Genomic DNA, 20961 nt, shown 5'->3' with positions numbered 1-20961 from the left:
AAAATTCCCTATCGATGTACATACATTGAAATGCTAATTTTTGGACATTTTTCGCAAATTTTGATGATTTTACCCCTTACCAAAAATGCAAAAATTTGAAATTTGTTTTTTTTTTCCAAAATCAAAAAAATTGGGATGTGGATAGTTAGCCATATTTATTACCAACACAACACAGTCTTCCTTTTTTCCCTGCCACATGTTTTGGCCAAGTTATGGAATTGTGCTGCGTCAATTTCGGTTACCGTCCACTACCTCTAGGTCCCACTGTGGCCGACGATCTGTGTCTATGTGGGCCAGGCTATATGTTACAGCCACTCACAATGGGCAGACGGTCGTATGAAAATTTTTGGTTTTGCATTACAGCAACTCATTAGGCACGCACAGACGCCAAGAGACGAGTGACGAACGACAAAGGGGCGGCGCGTTGGTGACGAAGGCGCCTCGTTGTAGGTCAGCTCGGCGGCGACTGCGCTGCACTGCACAGAACGAAAAACCCGATGACTTGGCGCAATTCGTATTAAAAGCCCAAAGCGACCATTGCAACTACGTATTAATTTTATGGCAAACTGGCAAAAACTGTCAGCCCAATCATCTGAATATTAAATTGATATTGAGCTCTTGTTTTTTCTTTCTGTGTTCTTTGCAATTGCGACGCCGGGAGTGCTTCACAGTTCAGTCGCTTTTTGCCGGTTTTTCAACTTGATTTTGTTTTATTTTTGTTTGGGTTTTCAGCTTTTTTAGCTGAATGCTTTTTGTGCCTCAACTTTAAACTTAATTACCTGAGTGAGTGAGTGAGTGTGTGCAAATGTACATATACTCGTACGAGTAGAGTAGTAGTATATGGAGGCGGTCGGCAGTACGCACGCATAGTCCGCAGATTGTTTAATAGCCACATCACTCTTTACTTTATTATATTTCCATTTCAATTTCGTGTTGCCAACTTCCTTATGGGCCGAGTCGCCAGCACGTGTAGCATAAGTGCTCAAGTAAGCATATTCATGATGACTCAAATGTAGGGGAACCTAACTCGGTTTCGGGAAACGAGACATGGAATAAGCTTCCAGGAATCCTGGCGCATAACTAACTCGAAGTCGCAAAATAGAAAAGTACATATCTGCGGTCCATCAAAAAAGGCAACAACTGGCAATGAAATCGAATAGAGCCTACTTAGTAACTATTCTATCTTTTTTACACTTATTTTCATAATAGCTGAAGTTAATAATGATGCAAAAAAGGGAACATTTCTTTCGGTGCAGCAAAAAAAAAGAGGTCAGGAGAAAAGCTTTAAAGGAGTTTGGACCACGATGCCTGGCCTCTGCGATGCCGGGGCCATATCTATAAATTAAATATTGACGTAGCCGGCAGTTAACTTATCGTGCCGGCGGACTTATCGTTACCCGCTGACGATACCGACCTCGGAGGATTGGGCTTATCAACATACCCAGATATTACCTCATCACCGGCCAGGCCAGCTAATCGTAAAAACCGAGGCGAAGAATCAATCAAATGGCCTCAAAATAACATTTTTTGCGCCCAAGCAACCATTTTTCTATCAATTCTCCTGCCAACTCTCCAGGCTCTGTGTTTTTTATACCGAGTTTTTTCATACCTATGTTTATATATGTATTTCATAGTCTTTCTTCAGTTACTGGCGTATGCAAAAGGCGTCGCGGAATGAGCAGAGGAACTGTCTTGGAAGCGGCATAAATTATCCGGCTTAGGCCACTCCAATCTAAGTTTGAAGACTGTCTGCCGGCTGCTTTTTGTGCTTTATTTTTTTATTTCTATATTTTTTCGTTCATTTTTTCGTTTATTCGTATTTTTAGCGTTTTGTCTGGGCTCAGCGATTGCGACGTGTTTGGCGCACCAAGTGGGCGCGGCCCATAGCCCATATGCAAATCACGTTTCCCGATCCAATCCGAGATTCAATCCGATCAACGCCAATGGGCCTATGTATATGCTCCTGCTCCCGATGCCCAAAAACAGGAGACACTCTGCACAGGGTTCACTCTGCATTTGGGGGGTATCATCATGACACTAATGTGGATCAGATTAGAGTGATTTCCATGCTTTGCAGGACTTAAATGTACCACAGAGCTTATGGGCAGTACACAATGTATGCCTGGGTATTATCTGGTATGCCATCGACTAAATCAGAGGAAGTGTCGTGACAAAAGTAGATCATACTAGCCAAGAGAAGTAGATTCTGGCTAACATTCCAGCCAAGTTTTAAAGATTCTCCACAATGTCGCAGTGCGTAAACCCTCGACTGTTGTTGTTTTTGGCGGTGCTAACCAAAGAAACCTCAAAAAGGCCAGAAAGAATGGGTGGCATTATGTGGAGGTGGGGGTCGACTAGAGACTAGATGGAGGAGGTGACCTCAAGTGCGGCACCCAGAACAAAAGCCCACCAGCTGCAACAAAGGTAGCCACCTCCTCCTGCAATCTCCTGCAACCTCGTGCTCTCCCGCTAGCACCGTGCTCGGCCGTCTCGCTTGCTCTCGCTTCCTGGCTGCTGCAGTTGTTGTCAAGTGCAACGTCATCCTGCTTATTAAAGGTATTACAATGCGAGCGGGGAAGAATACAAAATAAAGAGTGCAACCTCAGACAAGCAAACGTAATCACAGACTCTGTTACTTTTACTGCCTGAAAATCTGCTAAGATTTACACTGGCAGAAAATGAGTGCAGCTACACAACCTCTTTTCTAGCAATCTTAAATAAGTGAGAGGGAAATTGTATCATCAAGATGATATATATGAGAAGACACGTAAAACTTTCTTTCAATCAGGTTCCCCAGGGAAATTGGCTCTTTCATTTTTTTTCCTAGCGGTCACAACCCAATTTCTCGCAGTGCTCGTTGCCGGCTGTAGACCTCCTTCTCATTGTCACACACAAGAAGATATAGTGGTGTGGCAGAGGGGTCTTGAGAGGGGACAACCTCTTGACTTGCGGCTTGTTGTTGATTTCTTCTCTTCTCGGCCGGGTAGATGAGGGGGGGCACTATTTCGAGGAGGTGAGAGATGGATGTGACTGTGTGCAGACTCGACGCGCATTGCTGCACATTTTCCGCGGCAGCAAAACAGAAAAGTTATTTCTTCTATGATTCCAACACTTGAACTGCATTAGCGTAAGCTGCACCTACATGGGCATAGCCCCCAAAGACATCCATCCATCATAACTGGGTCTCAAGCTGAACAACAGCCTCAGTCCTCGCACGACCTCCTCCCCAGCTTCCCCCTCCCTAACAGCTTCCCATATCCACAGCTCCCCAACTGACAACACATCAATGGCTGTCAAACTATCGATGGAGGTCCAAGGTGTGGGGCTTTTACACAACTAAGAGCCCCGCCTTTTCACTTGGAAGGCCGCTAGCGCAATGTACCATCCTAGCCCATTAACATCAGCCATTTGGCAGGTTCTATGACCCAGAGAAAAACAATTTGCCAGTCTTCAAAGGCACGAAAAGCAACAAGTTATGGCGAAATACATAATACATGATACATATGTGCTTTTTATGCACATTTCTCAGAAAATGCTCGGGTCTAATTAGGTAGTAGCCTTAAACATCTGGGATTGAGTGTAACTTGGGGTTAGATGTCAGCAAGTGACTTAATCACAAGTGATTACCCTACAAGTCTTACTTTTTAACACATCTATAATGTCCACCCGTCTATTCTGCTAGTTCAACATCTGTCTACTGCTCATTTGGCCATCTTGCAGTTGGCCTAACTTATCTACCATCTTGGTGCCACCCGACACTGTGACCAATGTTTGTGGGATGTCAGCTTGGAACTACAAGGTCAAGTTGCTGCTGTTGCTTTTTTTTACTGTTTCAGCCCAAAAAAAAATAGAAATCGTTGCTGTCTGAAGTTCATACTTGTTTTTTGTTTTCGTTTCTGGCTATTTCTATGTTTTTTTTATTTCTCTACTTTGGCGGCACGTTTCATTTCAATAAGAGCAACACACGCACACACAGAAACAGGAAATAAATCAAGTTTGGCTTTTGGTCAAAAGAGTCAACGCTGTTGTTGCCCGGTGACAGCGACAAATATTTGTCTTTTGACAGCTAATGGGTCTCATTTAGAGATCGCCAGAAATCGGTGGATCGATTCGGGGTATACGTATAGGGGTATCTAGGGGCGGCTCCCCAGCGTCAAGCAGTCTGTTTGGCTCGTCGTGGCTTTCAGATCTCGAATCGAATCGAATGGAAATTGATTTCGGTTTGCAAATTCAACGAAATCGTCACATACTCATCCGTACATACATACAGGTAAAAGAGACAGCGAAGGCGGTTTCTTAATTGAATTATTAATGCATAAATCAATAATAGCGGATAATCGCCGCTGATGATCGGGGAACTAGTTGTTTTCGTTTTTGAAACAAAGGGTTTAGCTGCACTATTGTGTGGTGTGTCGTAAAGTCGACAATGTGCTAAAATGTGTAATCCAATCCAAAGTGTATACACCTGTTCTGCTTTTTTTCTAGCAGTGATATCATTCATTGACAAGCAACTCAAGTTCCGATCCCTCCTCATTATCAGTTCCCCAAATTCGGGCGAACTTTCGCCTACTTTTTGGCCGGCACATTGCTGAAATCTGATTTGTGTATATAGTATATAGTATCAGCTGATCACCTAGACATTTAACACGCTTCACAGAAGCTAATGAACTTGCGTTTATAAAAGCGCTGATCGGGGCAAAAAGAGTTTCCAGCATGGGACGACTTTTTGCTGGCCACGGAAAACTGAATTGGATGGTAATGGAATCGGATCGGATTGTATTGGATCGTAGAATGTGGCCGAATATTTGTGGGCTTAGTCAGACATAATGTTTCGATATTGGAGCCGAAATGGCCGAAAGGTCTTGCTAATGGCGTTGATAAGGCAACTAGTTCTGGCCACAAATAAAATAATCATAAACTGTGGCAGCTTCTGCGGACAGAGACAGAGCGAGCAAACCGAAAAAAAAAAAAAAAAAATCAAAAAACCAGTTTGCTTATAGTGACGATCTCACACGAATTTGGTCATGCAAATGTCAGCCGCATATGCATTAAATTAAGATTCATCAGCGCACGAGTGCCGGCAGTTTGACAGCCACTACAGAGACACATATGTATGTATACATATATGTATGTATACATATACATATATATACATACATATGTACTATATACGATCCCGTCCGATCCGATCCCCTAACCTGCTCGCACTATCAGTCAGTTGACACCTTATCAACTTGGCAAGAGCCCGAGCATCGAAAACTATGCCACCTATGTATGAGGGCCTCCTATATCTTATCTGGCCGGTCTGCGGTTTCTTCCAGATACTCGTGGCTTACACAGCCCATCGACTTTGTGTGTGGGTAACATTTTCTTTAATTGACTGCTCCATTCGCCTGCTTTTGGCGGCAATTAGCTGCAAACCCCGCGTCTTTTGTTCTCCAAGTCGAAGTATCAATAGAGGAGCTGACACGCCGAAATATATAAATATTTTATGTGGCCCAGTAGTTGGCACCTCGAAGTGCGAACACGCTTTAATTGCTTGTGGTGCTCTACTCTACTAATTCTGCTAACGAAACTATCTTTGAAATCGCTTTTATTCATCTGCAATCTTTCGAAGCTTAATTATTGGGTTTGATTAAATTGCTACCGTGTTTTTTTTAACATCGATCTCTTTCATTTTGATGCTATAATTTGAATCAGAATCAATGCTGGCATAGTATTTTATTTATTTATGTCAAATCTGTTATTAATTAAGTAGCTTTTTGCTGATATTGGAATTATTTTGAAAATGTGGCTAATACTCGCAGCAGCAGAAGCCATGACAAACGTATGGAAAACGATAGAGATTCAAATGGACGCCAAATCGAAGCGAGTCGAGTTGAAAATCAAAGTGTTTGCGGGCTTATTAAAGCATAAATATATGCAAGTCGCGTAAGGCAATGGCAAATTAACGAATTTGCATAATTATGCATCATTTTTTGGCTTGTTTGATTGCTGCTCTTATGCTTTGTTTACTAATTAATTGGCGCGGCGACTTGGACGCAGTTTGACAGCCACTGGGCCACTGGCTCCCAGTCGGAATTGATTGTTAAATTTATTTCGCCATTTGGGCATTTGAGCAGCAAGCAGCAATTAATACAAATTGAAATGATGTGGATTTCCATTGAAATGGGCGCCTCCTTTTTATTTATCATCGTTTTCCCTCGACTTCGTCATGCTCCGAATCATGATGATGCAACTTCATTGGCAACAAAATTAGGGAGACGCCACATGGATACTCGCGATCTGCCGCAAATGCTGTGAGGCATTTTTTAATTTCCCCCGAAATGAAAAAGCGTTTAAGATTAATGAACAGAAGATTGCTGAACAGAAGCTGATGTCACCCGCATCGTCGATATTTTCATGTTTTAATATTTTTATTTATATTTTTTGTATTTTCCACAGCCCATCCCAATTTCCGCCGCACTGATTGTGATTAACGATTAGGACGCAAAGAAGTCGCCATCTCGATCGATCTGTAATTGGCAGTCAATTCCGTCAATTGAAAAAACGCCCCTAACATTTCGGTCGATTAAACTCATCCATCGTTTAACTACGAACTCGAAGTTTTAAAGTATCAAAGTTTTACCCATTAATTCGCCCCTTTGGCTTAAACCCGTTTTGTAGCATCTTCGAAGATTTGTATCCAATTTTGACTATCAATCAGAGACTTTCAAGCGACATAAGACTAACACAACTTAAAGATCGATTTTTTGAGTTTTAAAGAGTGTTTCAATTTGCAAAAGATGCATTCTGAAACTATAAATATTTATAACTTCTCATGGGCCATATAAAATGAAATGGAATTCGAACGTGATCAGTGCGCTTCAATCGCTTTCGTGCAGTGTAATAAAAAAGCATTTGCATCCTTTGCAAATTCAGCTTGACGGGTTATCTAAATCAAAGTCGAACAATCTTAGAATCTTTATCGCTTAAATTACCTTTATCGATGGGCCCTGCGACGCCTTGAATTTGGAATGAGACCTACCCAAAAAAAAAAAAGCCGATTGCCTTGCATACTAAGTTTCGCGATGGGATCATCATCTTTCGATTCTTGGCGATTCTTGACAATATTCTAAGCTATATAATCACTTTTGCGCTTAAATGGAAAATTAAAATGCAGTTTTCAAACACACTTTATGGCGTCATTTGCGTGAACAATGTTTCCCTACATTTTGTATGTCTTATGTTCGGTGGGAATGATGACACGATATATAAATCTACCTATATATGTACGAGTATATACATATATGTCCACCCACACGTCCTCCTGCATTGTGCAATAACTTAGAAGGCAAATTGCGACAGTTTAGGAATTTCCCCCATCCTAGAAATGCTGTTAATGGGTGTTGGGTGCTGCTTTTTTCTATTTTCAAAATTTACGCAATGCAATAGCCAAACAATAATTGCTCATATGCCGCGCAACTCATATATATGTATATATATACATGTATGTATGTATATATATAGTATACTTGTGCCCCCACAGACGCGCCATGCAAATATTAAATTACAATAGTTGGTTGGTTGGCGACTGCGAAGTGAGAAATGAAAAGTCAGGCTGAGAAATTGGTTTACCCTACACTTTCAGTTGGAGTTGTTTTTCAATGTTTAGTCTATGTGGCAAATACCTCAATGGATCCCTGTTCACATTTTTGCCGCTCGCAATATAGCGAAATATTCGAGGGTGGAATGAACTCTTAAGAACACGTGTATCAGGTGTAAAGTACAGAAAAGGTTTTGACTTTCAGTTATTAATCATCAGGTCTTCTTTGCCACATACTGCATAATCTAATTGCATTGCTAAATATCGAAATTCGGCTTATCTATTATTATCGGTTTCGATGCTTCATTTAGACGCGTTGCAGTAAAGGGTATTAGGCGATTTAGCCACTCCGACCTCCCAACTTTAATGCTACGCCTCGAATCGAAAACTTTCGTCTCTGGTATCTTGTCGCCATCTATTTTTAAATGCTTGCCTCATATAGCCAGCATCTCCCCATTGACTCCCAGATTCCACCAGCTAGCTCTTTTCTTACTGAAAAATGCATACGTCAGCCAGGGAAAATAGATTCCGTATTCCGGATCCGCAGAAAATGAATCGCCGGCATGAAAGTGGGCATCTTAGAATCCCGACCAGGTCAAATGCGGCTGCCCCAGTGACTAATGGTAATGGAAGCCTTGCCTTGCTGGCAATGCCCATTTGACAAAGCTAACACACTCGGCGATATCGCCAATCAGCATTTCAGTTTTTTAACATTTCAGCATTTCAGATACAGTACCACAAGTAGGAAGGGAAAAGCGAGCCAGACACTTCACTCGCACCTCGCAACATCTCGCATAAACAGTTTTAAGTGTGCCAGTTGTCCCTGCCCGCGGCCCCGCCCCCTTATCGAGTCCCCGCCCCTTGGTCAATGTCTGAACTTGAGCTCGAGTATGTGTGGGGGGTGGTGGTTGGAGAAGCGGCAGGGGGAGGGGAGGGGAAAGGGGCAGTATGCGTTAGGCAGCCGCAGCGTAATATTTAAACAAATGCTCGCATGACTCTTCCCGTGAAACTGCATGTGATCGCTGTGCGAATGTTTTTGGTACACAGGAAAAAGAGGATGGGGTATATTCAAATTTTACATATTTTCCGCTGAAAACATTTTATTTTGCAAATGGAACCTAATTGCAAGTATTAGTTAATATTTCAATCAAGTGATCTCACAACATTTCACCTTAAAGGCCATTTGCCAGTGATTCAATAAGGCCAGAATGGCAGCAGGCAGATACCCAAGCAGCCGGTCCCGGTCACATGTGCGAACGGGGGTACAACATCTTGTGTCCATATGTTGCACAAACAAACAATCGAAACAGAAACAGAAACCGTGAAGCCACGAAAACAAGAAAAACCGAAAACCAGAAAACTGAAAACAAGGAGAACGAACTGAACCGAAGGGAATGTGCCAACGAACGCATCTTCAGACCAATGAAAAACAAAGAAAACATAATCCCAAAAGCTGAAAAAGAAACCAAACCAAAACTGATATACGGCCAAGTCGAAAAAGCTGCGAAATGATATTTTCTCATCTGTTGTGCTGGCTGCCGTTTATGCCGGGGCTTGGGTGCTTTAATTTTTCATCTTATTTGCTTTGCAGTTGTTGTTGATGATGCAAATATTTTGACAGTTTGTTTGACAGATATCGGGGCACACATCGCGGCGAGATGATGAGCGATACGGGCCAAAGAGCCAAGAAGGGGGATCGGCTTCCCTTGTAAGGCCGGAAAAGGGCCATCGAATGGAAAGGGGACCCATCTGTCCGATGTAAACACAACAACTCTATTCGCTTTGGTTGCCAGGCGAATATCAGCTTAAACGGAAGAAATGCCATATGGAGAATATGCTGTTAATCTGTGGCAAGTTGCACATTTGCCAAAAAAAATTATTACTTTTGCATTTATAGGCTTGGAATGACCAAAGAACTAATGAAATAACGATTATTGATAAATAATATTTGTGCCTCCTTCAAGTTCACCTATCAATTTGGAAGCGGATAAACCCAAGATAAACGATATCTATCGCCCCCAAGAGGCCGTGCCACCTGATCGTATGCGCAATATGCGATGACCGACCGGCTGCAATAAGCATACGCCGGATGGGCAAAAGCGGAGGATGGAGCTATCGAGCTGCAGCAGCAGTGACCTCGTTTGCAGTCCGATTTGCAGTGGTTCTTCGAAGTGTGGCTCCCATTCCCCATTCCCCTTCCCCTTTCCCGTTTCCAATCCCAGTGCCACAGATAAGCCCTGAGCAGGCGACATAGACGTATGCATGTGTACATGTGTTCGAATTTGGCCTCATTTACGCAACTTCCGATGTGATAAAAAGTGTGAGCGCTGCAGCAAAACAAATCGAAGGGAAACCGACGCGTCGGTCGACGAAATGGAGCAGAGCGCCACAAGAATTGTCCAGCAGGTACTGCCCTCTGTCCGTCCGTCCACAAAGCCATCGAGAGATCGGGAATGGGACCTCTTTATTCACAAACAAACGTTCGAAACGTTCAGCGATTTGAAATGTTAATTAAAGAAATTATTTCATTGCAAGCAAACGTCTGTGGGCAACATGTCATTAACACGCTGATAACGCGCTATCATCGCCGCTCATTATGGTGGAAAATACACACACACACCGACGCCTCCTACATACACATAGAGAGAATTTGGAACTGGAACAATTGACTTCTCATAATAATTGGCAAAGACGTCCGAACACAAAAGCATCATTCAAAAGCCACAGCTGAACTCGATCCGAATTTGGAAAAAGAAATTAATTCAGCGTCTGTTTTTCGAGAGAGTGATAACCTCAGCTGATGACCCCGTCCCGAATGGACTTGACGATCTATTTTTTTGGCCTCTGCTCAACTCCAAATCCGGTCCTTAACATTGCCTTAACAGAGCGCCGGAGCGCGTCTCACTTCCGAATTTAATGACAGAGTTGGGGGGGATAACTATTTTCCAAACCACTTACTATAAATACCCTTGGGGCATCCAATACTCGTATGTGCGTTTTTATGCTAATCACTGGGCGCTCTTTAAGTTGCTGTCGCTCTATTGGGAAAACCATATGTGTGTCATACTAAATAGTTCAAGTTCGTCGCGGGCCGGAGTTGTGTCATCCGAAATAAGAGATCATTGGGTTAGGGATCCCCAATGGGATGTGGGATCAGCTGATAGCAATGCTAATGTTTATGAATGTCATGTGAATGGGTAGATATGGTCCCCGAATAGAACTAATAACGTGCATAATGACTGCATTGCTGGGCCTCAAATGGTAATGTAATGAAATGCAAGAGGATCGAATGAACTCACCTTGGCATTTGTTAGCGGGGCGTGGCAGGCGGCAAGGACGAACGTCACGACAAGGAGGCGCAGGAGCAGGGAACCCGCTTGACCCCTTCGCCCGCTTCTGATTCCGATCGAGGTCGCGATCGCGGACGCTTGGGATCCCGGCGATCCCATCATCTATTTTCCGGGGAACGGCGGTTTTGGTTTCTTTTGGCAGCTATTTAGATTGGCTTTAGGTACTTTGTGATGGCAGTTTCGGTTCGTTTTTTTTTTTTTTTTATTATTATTTGAGTTTGGCTTTGAACGGCTGGCAGGTTTTGGTTACGGCTATGGCACTGCACGGAGAAAAAAAGCCCCCGACATTAATTCGCAATTGAGCGACAATTAAATTAAGCGTAAGACAGAGACAGGGAGAGCATCCTGATATTATGTTTCTGGGGATTTTTTTCTCGGCGCACGGAAAAAGGGGAAACAAATCGGTGAACACATCAGCAAAAAGTGTTGGCTTTAGTGAAACCAAATCCAAAAAAAAAAAAAACCTGAAACCGTTTTGTTTCAGAAGTTTCCTCGAAAAATCCAAACGATCCCCTTTGATCATCTATTCACTCCTGGCCAAGCCGATGTTTGTTTCCCCTCCTTCTGTTAGCTTTTCCGCCTTTTCGTTTTATTTGATTTATTTTCTTGTTTCTCGTTTCCTTAGATTCGTTTCACACGCGAGGGACACTTTTTGTTGCGAGTGTGGGTTCCTTTTTGGGATCACACTAGTTAATTTAAACTAATTTAAAAAAAAGTGGAAAAGGAGCAGGGCTTGGGTTTTTGTTTAAACGGTGAACCGATATAACCAGGATATCTTGTCAGGGATTTTCAAAAATTTCGGCACTTCGAGGATGTGAGAGCACTCAAAAAAAAAAAAGGCAATCGCTCCACAAGAGAATCAGAGTCACACAGAAAACAGAAGGGACAGCACACCGTGGAATGTGCGACCGCCTGGAACGATGGCGCGCAACCTAATGTCTAAGAACCGTAGCTGCGATTCCCATCGCTGCCTCTGCTCTGCCGGCGTCGCCCGAAGACGCACGAAGGCCGAAAGCGCGACGGAGCCGAAGCGATTTGCGTGCTCTTGTTATTGTTTAACGGCGCTTAATGGCCATTGCAAGCCTGTTGCGTCGATGCACCGCTCCCGCTCTTCCTCTCACCCTCTCTCACCATCTTCATCTATCCCTCTCTCTCACATGCGTGGGTGTCCGCTTACGCAGAGTTAGCCGCGCCTGCTCTCTCTTTCTCTCTCTCTCTCCTCTCGCTCTCCCTGACCATCCTTATTCGCGGAGCGTAGTCGATATTCAGCCAGACGGCTGACAGCAGCATTTAATGCAGCCGTATAGATAAATGTGACTAACTATCACATTACTTGGAAAGCAAACCCCCAAAATTTTCACTCAGCACCCGCCCCTGGGCTCCTCTCGCTCTCTGGGTCAAGTGATAAACAAGTGAAAACCGTTGCTCCTTGCTCTCTTTTCACCTTTCGTTGTAGCTGCGGCAGCCGGTTTGCAAATTATCCCACTCACACTCCCACTCCTCGCACTTTTTCCTGGAAGTTCTTTGAATTTGACACTCGAAAAAATGAGAGTCAAATGAAATGCTTTTTGGGGAATTTAAAAACCCACACTTTAACAGAAAGAGACGCCTTATGCTCTCTGCGAACACATGTGATTAATCCTGAAAACCAAGCAACAAAACTTATTGGAAATACTGTTTTTATAGCTTTTATTCTCTAATCCTCTGAATTTTTTTATAAGAGCAATTTTTGGTGCATCTAACGCATATGAGCAAATCATTTGAAATGTGCGGTCATTGGGTTAAAATAGAACCGAAGCATTATTTAGATATTTAGCCCAATAACAGTTTGGCAGGACATGCATGTAGTGTTAACATTGAAGACTCGGCGGCTTTGGCGGTTAAGTCGGTTGTGAACTGGCCATGGGTCATGGGCTAGACCGGTCACAATCCGTGACCTTCAGCCCACATCGCCCCCCACCGCCACCCCCGAAAAAAGGCGGCTTCCCATTGGCGCCTGACCCAATGACATCCGAAAATGACGCATGCGTGAGGATGAATTACCGGACTTGGATGCCAACGCCCCACATGGAGGACCAATGGACACGTTGCGATTTTTTATGCCCCCATCTCCAGGAGTAATTGGCCCATTCCCCAGGTTCCCCAGGTTCGTTTCCCCATTCCGCCCCTTTTTTGCCTAAATGCTAATTTCTAATTCCTAATGTAAAATATTTGAATAGACTACCCTCTCGCAAGGGGCCACACAGCTTCCGTTTGCAGATAAGAAAAGACACTAAAAATACACGCAGAAAATGGTTGAATACGCCGTTCAAAAGATTGGCAATGGTCTGGATACACTTGCAAAAATTAGCGACATGGGCACATAAATATGTGCTAAATAAAGAGCTGTGTTTAGGTTTTAAATTGAAAAATTACTTTCAGAGATAAGGAGAATATTACACAATTGAGTATAAAAGTGCACGAACTTTACTTCAATTTCTCTAAACAAATATTATATATAAATATGCCTTTTGTACGACTTTCGTAGCACTTTTTTTTTGAGTGCTGCAATCATTTAATATTTAAACATGTGTGGACTCTGGAGAATTATATATAGTTTTGGGAGTCAAAAGTTCAAAACTAAATTAGAGCAAGTGCTGAAATAATTAGAATTATCAAATTAAGTCCGTAACCAAAAAGGTTATCAACGGTGAGAAAAACCAAAGAAAAAACATATATATTTTTAATTTGCCGAACACACCACAGTCGAGTGGTGAGTACACAATTCTGTTAGCCACATTTAGATTCGAATGCTAGCTACAGTTTGAGAGTCGTTGCACGGGAGCTTTTAGCCAAGTCAACAAATGTCGTTTTCCCAAGTTTTCCCAAAGCTTTTTTCACTTAAAGAATACGTTTGCTAAATAATAGTCACCAAAAACGAATAAAATGCGATTAGAAAACAATATGTCGTCTTTATTTAATCACAGATTAAGTGGCGGATCTCAACTACAAAAGGTGATAATGAAATAGTCGACTTTCAGAATCTTAACGACTTTTTGAAATGATTGTCAGTACAAAAGTAAAAAAGAGAACTGGTTTAGTCATATGTGGCCACAAGGACAATCCGCAAAATCACTGTTGCTGAAGAGCTTAATAATAGACTGAAGGGTCAATTTCCATGTATCCTTTTGACAAGGATGCAGATCCCATCCCCATCCCATGCACATTCCGCCCTCGTTTTTGCACTCACTTTTACATTTTCCAAGCACATTTTTGGTTTCCGTTACCGACTTTTACGCTAAATACTCGCCTTCCCCATTTTCCGGCCCAGTCACGTGTTTCACAATGGCAACTTGTTGGGTTTTACATACGTAAAAGGGTAGGTAGAATGCGGTAGTGAATTAGACTAGGACGCCGTTTCGTAATTAAAAACTAATTGTTGCCGCGAATAATTTCAAGCCACAGCACTGTGTTCTATTCTTATCCTAGGTAAAAATAGCCTTCACCCTTGTTTAATTATTTTCCATGATAGACGAGAAGAAAGCCAAACATCAGTGAAGCAGTAAAAGTGTAAATATCTGGGAAAACAGCTTATTGTGCAGCTATCTTGGAGTAAAGCTTGCAGATATAACTCATCCGCCCCGTATTGCTGATGAAGTTTTGTTCAACGTGGCGTATAAGCGATATTCCAAGGATTCCTTTGTTCAAATCAAGAACGCTGCCATTCAGGGGCATTTAGCATCTAGTGACTGGCAAATGATTAGTTGGCAGTATTACGTGTGTTACGAAACTATGAAACCATAAGTGTGTCTAGTTTATTTTCTTTGTTTCTGGTCAGTGGGAGCACCTGCAACTGACATGCAGCCCAAGTTCGAGGGCAGTGCGAAGCTATCTTTGCCAATCAACAAGCTTCCCCGCTCGCAAAATCGACAGACGTGGGATGCGTTTAAACCAATTTCAAGGAAAGTCGGTTACGCGAACAGTTTTCCTCCTCAACCCCCCACCCCCCTTCCAGAAAGCCCAACAAGTGGCAGGTAACAAGTTGAAAACTGCAGTTTGCATAAGGTGGAGCCAACCTTGAGTGTTAGACTAGGGGAAAGCAGCTGGCATCCCCCATAATTTCGACCCGATTGTTGTGTAATTCTCGGGAAGACGGTGTGTGTGTCCTGCGGACCTGCGGAAAATGACTCACATCATCTCGTCTGTGACTGTGCTGTGTTACCAAGGCGGTTGTTGCTAATTGTTTGGCCGGCTTTCACTAAGTTTTTGCCCAGACCTTTGGTTGAAGCTCTTAGCTTAATTGAGCCAGCCGCTCGCTCGCTCATCAATACGCATCTGAAGTTACTTTGTGGTATTGAAATTTAATTTCGTTTCAATTCGAATTTCTCATTTCACATTAATTAAATTGACCTCCTTCTGTGCGATTTTGGGGGGATGAGAGCTTGGGCGAGAAAGGCGCAAGGCTGCGAAAAGGTCGGCGGCGAAAGTTAAAAGCCAAGGTAGGATTTGCAGATAACACAAAAAGTCAGTCAGTAAGTCAGTGCCGTGAGGGGCAAGCAATCTATTCAGCAATTAAACGTTGTTTCGAAACGACTTGGCTCCCCAAAAATCAGCCATTGGAAAGGAAATTCATGGTCACTTCCATCCCCTTCATCCTTCCGACGTGCTACCTGTCTGCAGGTGGTAATAATCCCGATCCCTGATCCGCTAGAGCGCCGGTCACCTGGCCAACTGGTCGTAGTTCCGATCTAATAATAAACCATGGAAGACGTCGGATTTGCCATCAAAGGCGTTCAGCAGTTGGCAGCTCCACTTAAGTGATTAATTTATTAGCCCCGGTTTTGTTTTTAGGGGCTTTAGGGGTTTAGTTCCCCATCTGAATGGAAACATTCTTACTGCCAACTTTAGATTTGCAAAAGCATTGCCAATGAATTGGATTCAATTATTACCCCAACTTCGAGCTACAACACTCCCACCACCCCCCGAACAGATAAAAGATAGAAAAGATAAAAAAGATAGAAAACGAGATAAACAAAGACAAAGAAGGCCGTTGCTCCTCTTTTTTTTCACCCGCTTGCTGGCCGAGCTTAATCATTAATATTTTTGGGTCTGTTTTCGTTTCGTTTCGTTTTATATGCATGTGCTCTTCTTTGCCGGCTAAATACAGATCTCCTATTTTTCGCCAAACGCCATTGTTTATGTTTATTTGCTGCTCGGTAATTAAAAGGCAATCAAAAGGCAAATAGATTCTTGCACTGGGCACCTGGGCCACGCCCCCAGTCCACAGCACTGCCTCATATCTCTCATTGTTCCAAGCACTGAAAAAAATCGGAGTTACCTAGGCACACTGAATCATATTTTAAGCATTTCAAAACTTCATTGATATTCAAGCATCGCTTTAAAGCATTTGCAAACTTCATTGAAATTTGGTTCCAAATATTTTTTTAAATTCCCCGTATTAGCTACCGATTTTTTTCTGTGTGCACACTGTGGCACTTGTCAACTTTGCTTGAGCCAACAGCAGTAATAAAACGCCGAGCGCCGAACAAAAAAGCGCTTCTCTTCGCTGCCTTCTAATAAATCTGGCTAAAATCTAAACAAAACCAACGCAGCAGCCAACTGAAGCAACAGGGCAATAAAAAATTGATTTTTCTCCCTGCCGGCGCTTCGTTTAAACAAATTCTGTTGCCAAACGCGGCACAACTGACAGTCATAAAAAAGTTTATATGGCCTGCAAGTCAGAACGGCAAAGACTTTCACGCAAAATCGAAGCACTTTGCATACCCCTTAGATGGGACCAGCAAAGTTGCTTAGCACAAGCATCGATAGCTTGAAAAACATAATTGCAATAAAGCTAAGAATAAGCTGAGAATGCATCAATATCAAACACCAACTCATGTGAAAAAGTCCTGATACCCCTTAAAAATTCCAGTTATTGGGTACCTCAAAGCACTGAGCACTCGTTAAGCATAAAAGTGGCGAAAATGCCCTGAACTGAGAAATGGCAAAGGAGCTGAGAAAGTTACGGCTGAATATTCCGTTGAATATGATCGAATTTTTGGCAACTCAAATGGCCAGATGGCCCTGGACAGATATAAGAAAAACCAAATGCATACTAAATATATACTATGTACCCACTCAAAGACGAAGACGAATTTTTGGGCTGATGTCAAATAGGTAAATATTCGCGATGGCTGCCGAGACTATAAAACTATAAAGTAATTGCATTCAGCATTCGAGTCCCGATCAATTAAAGACGTCAATGGCAAGCTGTGCAGCAAGTTTCCATTTTATTACTTTTTTTTTTTTGCATTTTGCCAACCTATTTAGTTGCAGGACTTTCCCTGCCTCGCCTTCAGCACTCAGTCAATTTAACGCTTCATTTGCACAAGTTTTTCTTCGTATTTTCGTTATTTCTTCCTTTTATTTTCCTTTCAAATGGACAAAAGGGAAGCATTCAAGGCAAACAAAAACGTGGCACAAGGGGATGGGTAAGGGGAGGGTAGGGTACCGAAATAGGGGCATTCTGCCACCTGCGGCACGGCACTCCTGCCCGGAAATCCCCCCTGAAAATTCCACTCGTACAGGTGACGACGAGCGGCACTTAAAAATTCAAATCTGCATGAAGCTCTGTGAAAGAGCACAACAAAATAATGCCAACTTGGGAATCGCTAAAGTGCAACTATATATAAGCGAAGATCTGCTACATCTGTAGAATTCTGAATATATATATATATATATATATGAATATATATATATAGAGAGAGAGCGTAACATATCAATTAATTTCTGCCAGTGTGCGATGGAGATGATAACTGCGTTGACAGGCCAAAGGAAGACAAGAGATTCTGATTATTATAATGCACGCAAGCGTTTTGCTCCATTCAAAATAACAACAACGTTACTTTAGTTTTCCAGTCGACTGCTGAGGGGGGTGGTGCGACGCAAGTAGGGGGATGTCATCAGCTGCGCTTTTGCCTTTTGTTTTTGTGCCCCCCTCCCCACTTTCTACCCTGCACCACCCACCCAATGTCGTACTTGCATTTTCTTCGTCTTGACGACGAAATCCATCACCAAGATTGCAAAAATTAAATGTTAAATTAAGTCGCCCCAATTTTTCGTATCATAGTCTATATTTTATACTTTCTACCAACTGAAGATCTTGGATTTATTACAAACTTTATGATCTTGGCTGACTCGCAAGATGAAACTATATAATCATATTTTTGTTGGCTTCATTTGCTAGGGTATTTTCAAGTTCTGTTTTTTTGCAGCGCCCAGAGATCGCGGCAATTTTCCTTTGACATTTTCGCATTTCTCCCGATGTTTATTTAATTTCTACGTTCCGCTCTTCTCATTTGCCTTAATTTATATGCCTGCGCATACTGCGGAATTCCGGGGAACACAAGTTGCACGAGCAATGCCGCTTTATTCCCCCCAGATATATATACCTACTATACTATGCTATATATCTACATATATATTCTATAATTTGATATAGTGTTGTTGCGGTGGCTTTGTATCGGTTTATATGTACTCGTATAATATTTTTTGCGGCTTTTGTTTTCGCGTCGAATTGGTTGCTCATAAAACCAATGGCAGTTGTCGTTCCTTTCGCTGTTGCAAGTGGTTCAACATTTTTGCCGTTGCGGTGGCCCTTTGTGCCAGCACATGCCACCTGTTGCAGGCGTTTCTCATTTAAATATTTAGGTTGCAGGTGCTACTGAAAGCTAGTACTGAAAGCCACTGCCACATACTCATAAAACTGATGCTCCTAGGGCCCGGTTGCATCCTTAACTATTGCCGTTAATTGTTCATCCAAGTACCAGCTACTTTTGTGCCATTAGGACATGGTTATGGTTACATGCCACATTTTGTGGCAGAACTGGAGAGCTTAGCTTTCTGCAGGTGTGTTGCTGCCGCACATTTAAATTTATATTGCACTCGCGCAGGTGTGGCCGTTGTTGTTTTAAATTCCGCATTTGTTGCATCTTTTGTGCTCATTAGCATTGTTCCCCTTGTTTCCCCTCTGCCCCTTTGCAACCCTGCCCCACTGCCTTGCCCCCATATGATGCCCGCCTTTGACAGCCGCCTTAGCCGCTCATTATGAGACTGCATGTATGCAGCAAACAGCCATCTTATAGCTTATAGCTCATTTAATACAGTAAATACAGTAAATATAGTAAATAGCTGGTGGCTGATACTCGAGACAAGTTGCAGTTCCGATTTCGCCCCCAGTCGCCGGTCGCCTGTCAACGCCGCTTGATCGTCGGACGTGCCAAGTTCATTCCGCAAATCCAGTCCATTCCGTAGTAAGATTACCGTTTTGGCGGGCATTGCGCTACAGATTAGACGCCTAATCGGAATCATAGGTGCCGGAGTTCAGGGACAGTTCGCAAGCGCCTAGTATTTCGAGATGCCTTTCGAAAACTAGCAGCCCCAAAACAAATTTAATTGCATTTAACAACAGTGCTGCTGCTGCTGCTGCTGCCTCAGAGGCGCACCTTCTATCGATTTGCCATACTTTGTCCTATTTACGATTTCGCAAAATAAACTTAATCTGAGCCGGGTAAACATCTGCTGCTGCTGCTGGCCCTTCGAGTGCTATTGCCTGATTTATGAATTCTGCACACTTTTGCACTTTTGTTTGGCCCAAACAAACGGCATATGCGATTGTGTGTGTGTGTGTGGGGCGGCATTTGATTTATGAACGTGAGCAGCACAAGCGTTGCATTTGACCGTATTACATGCAAAGTGGGTCAGTCAGTCAGTCAATCAGTCAGCCAGTCAGGCATTCATCCCGCTAGTCAGTGACTATAATTAAACACAGCCAACCGATGCTGGCACAGTTTTCCCACAATTTTTCTTCAGCGCTTTGTGCATCTTTTCGTTTGTCCAGTGCAAATTGAAAAGCAAGTACTAGGGCTGCTCCTATTGCAGGAGTCGCAGCCCGATTACACTGTAGACAGCACATACCGTACATACGTACCACACATACACACACCCCCCACACACACACTCACAACTTTGAACAAAGGCGACACATTCAAAATGATACAAAAAGGAATGCAAGGAGCGGGCATAAACGAATGAGGAGCAAATCAAAACGTGACTAGGCCAATGTTGACGTCGTCGTTGCTGCTGCTGCTGTTGCTGCTGCTGCTGCTGTGCCGCTAAATGTTGCCTGCAACAGTTGCTGCCGCGGTGCGTTGACGTGGGCGAGTCGCCTTGCTTTTTGCTGGTGACAGCGATTCGGGGCGCACACATATATATATATACCTATATATAGCGCGTTATATGGGCCGCCTTTCCCGAGCTGGAGCACGTGACTCCGCAAGAGGCATCAGTTGCATGCAGCATGCAGTATGCAGAGTGTTGCAGGTTGCAGCTGCCTCACCAGCCCCTTGGATGAAGCGACTCAAGTTCTTGGTCAAGCTGCATGTCTAGTATTTGCATTCTTGCGGGGATGTGATGCCACTATTTTGAGCGCAACTGTGTGCCAGCGCCAAGTGTTGCCTACTTCTCAGCGGGCATGAGTGGCCTACACTTTGGCGCCTAATAAATCCATTCAACTGGACGCGTCTGGGCCATAAATATTTTGCTGGGCATACATCATTCGTTGTCACACTCTCCTCACGACTCTCGCCCGACTCTTTGCCACGTCAATCATCATTACGGAGCAGAGATTGTCCGGTGAACGAATGTCATGGGAATTTGAAATTCACAGACAGACAACCTGGGCCAAAATGGATGAAAAACCGTGACAACTGTGGCTATTTCGTAGTCTAACGGCCGTCAGGAAGTAATTAAAAATTGCTATTAAATTAGCACATAAATAGGTAGCGCCTAGATTTGACAAAGTGTATGCCTCTGCTTGTTTTGTTTTTAGGATTTGGAATTTGGGAATGCGTGCTGCAGAAGCGGAAGTGTGACACTTTCTCCGGTTTCGTGTTCTATTTGGTGTAAATAGCTATTACTTTGGGTTTGTTTGTTGCCGGCAGCGGAGATTTATGTTCACCCTTTTTTTTCACGGCCAGGCAAAGCGGG

At 43.2% G+C, this 20961-nt stretch overlaps 1 protein-coding gene across 30 annotated transcripts in view; it reads right to left on the bottom strand.

Annotated features, from left to right (window-relative positions):
- Nucleotides 1-11899, bottom strand: part of LOC6524399 (basement membrane-specific heparan sulfate proteoglycan core protein) — a 75785-nt gene extending 63886 nt beyond the window's left edge. For all 30 annotated transcript variants that reach the window (XM_039377754.1, XM_039377733.1, XM_039377736.1 and 27 more), the window contains exons 1-2: nucleotides 11830-11899; nucleotides 10885-11195 (exon numbers count right to left, since the gene is read on the bottom strand). In XM_039377754.1, coding sequence (XP_039233688.1) covers nucleotides 10885-11037 — 153 coding nt within the window. In that variant the 5' untranslated portion in view covers nucleotides 11038-11195; nucleotides 11830-11899. The remainder of the gene's footprint in view (nucleotides 1-10884; nucleotides 11196-11829) is intronic.
- Nucleotides 11900-20961: the final 9062 nt, after the last annotated feature.

This window comes from Drosophila yakuba, chromosome X, assembly GCF_016746365.2.
Source record: "Drosophila yakuba strain Tai18E2 chromosome X, Prin_Dyak_Tai18E2_2.1, whole genome shotgun sequence".
NCBI classification, from domain to species: domain Eukaryota; kingdom Metazoa; phylum Arthropoda; class Insecta; order Diptera; family Drosophilidae; genus Drosophila; species Drosophila yakuba.
The sequence above is the reverse complement of the archived record's forward strand: the minus strand, read 5'-3'. Positions and strand labels throughout refer to the sequence as shown.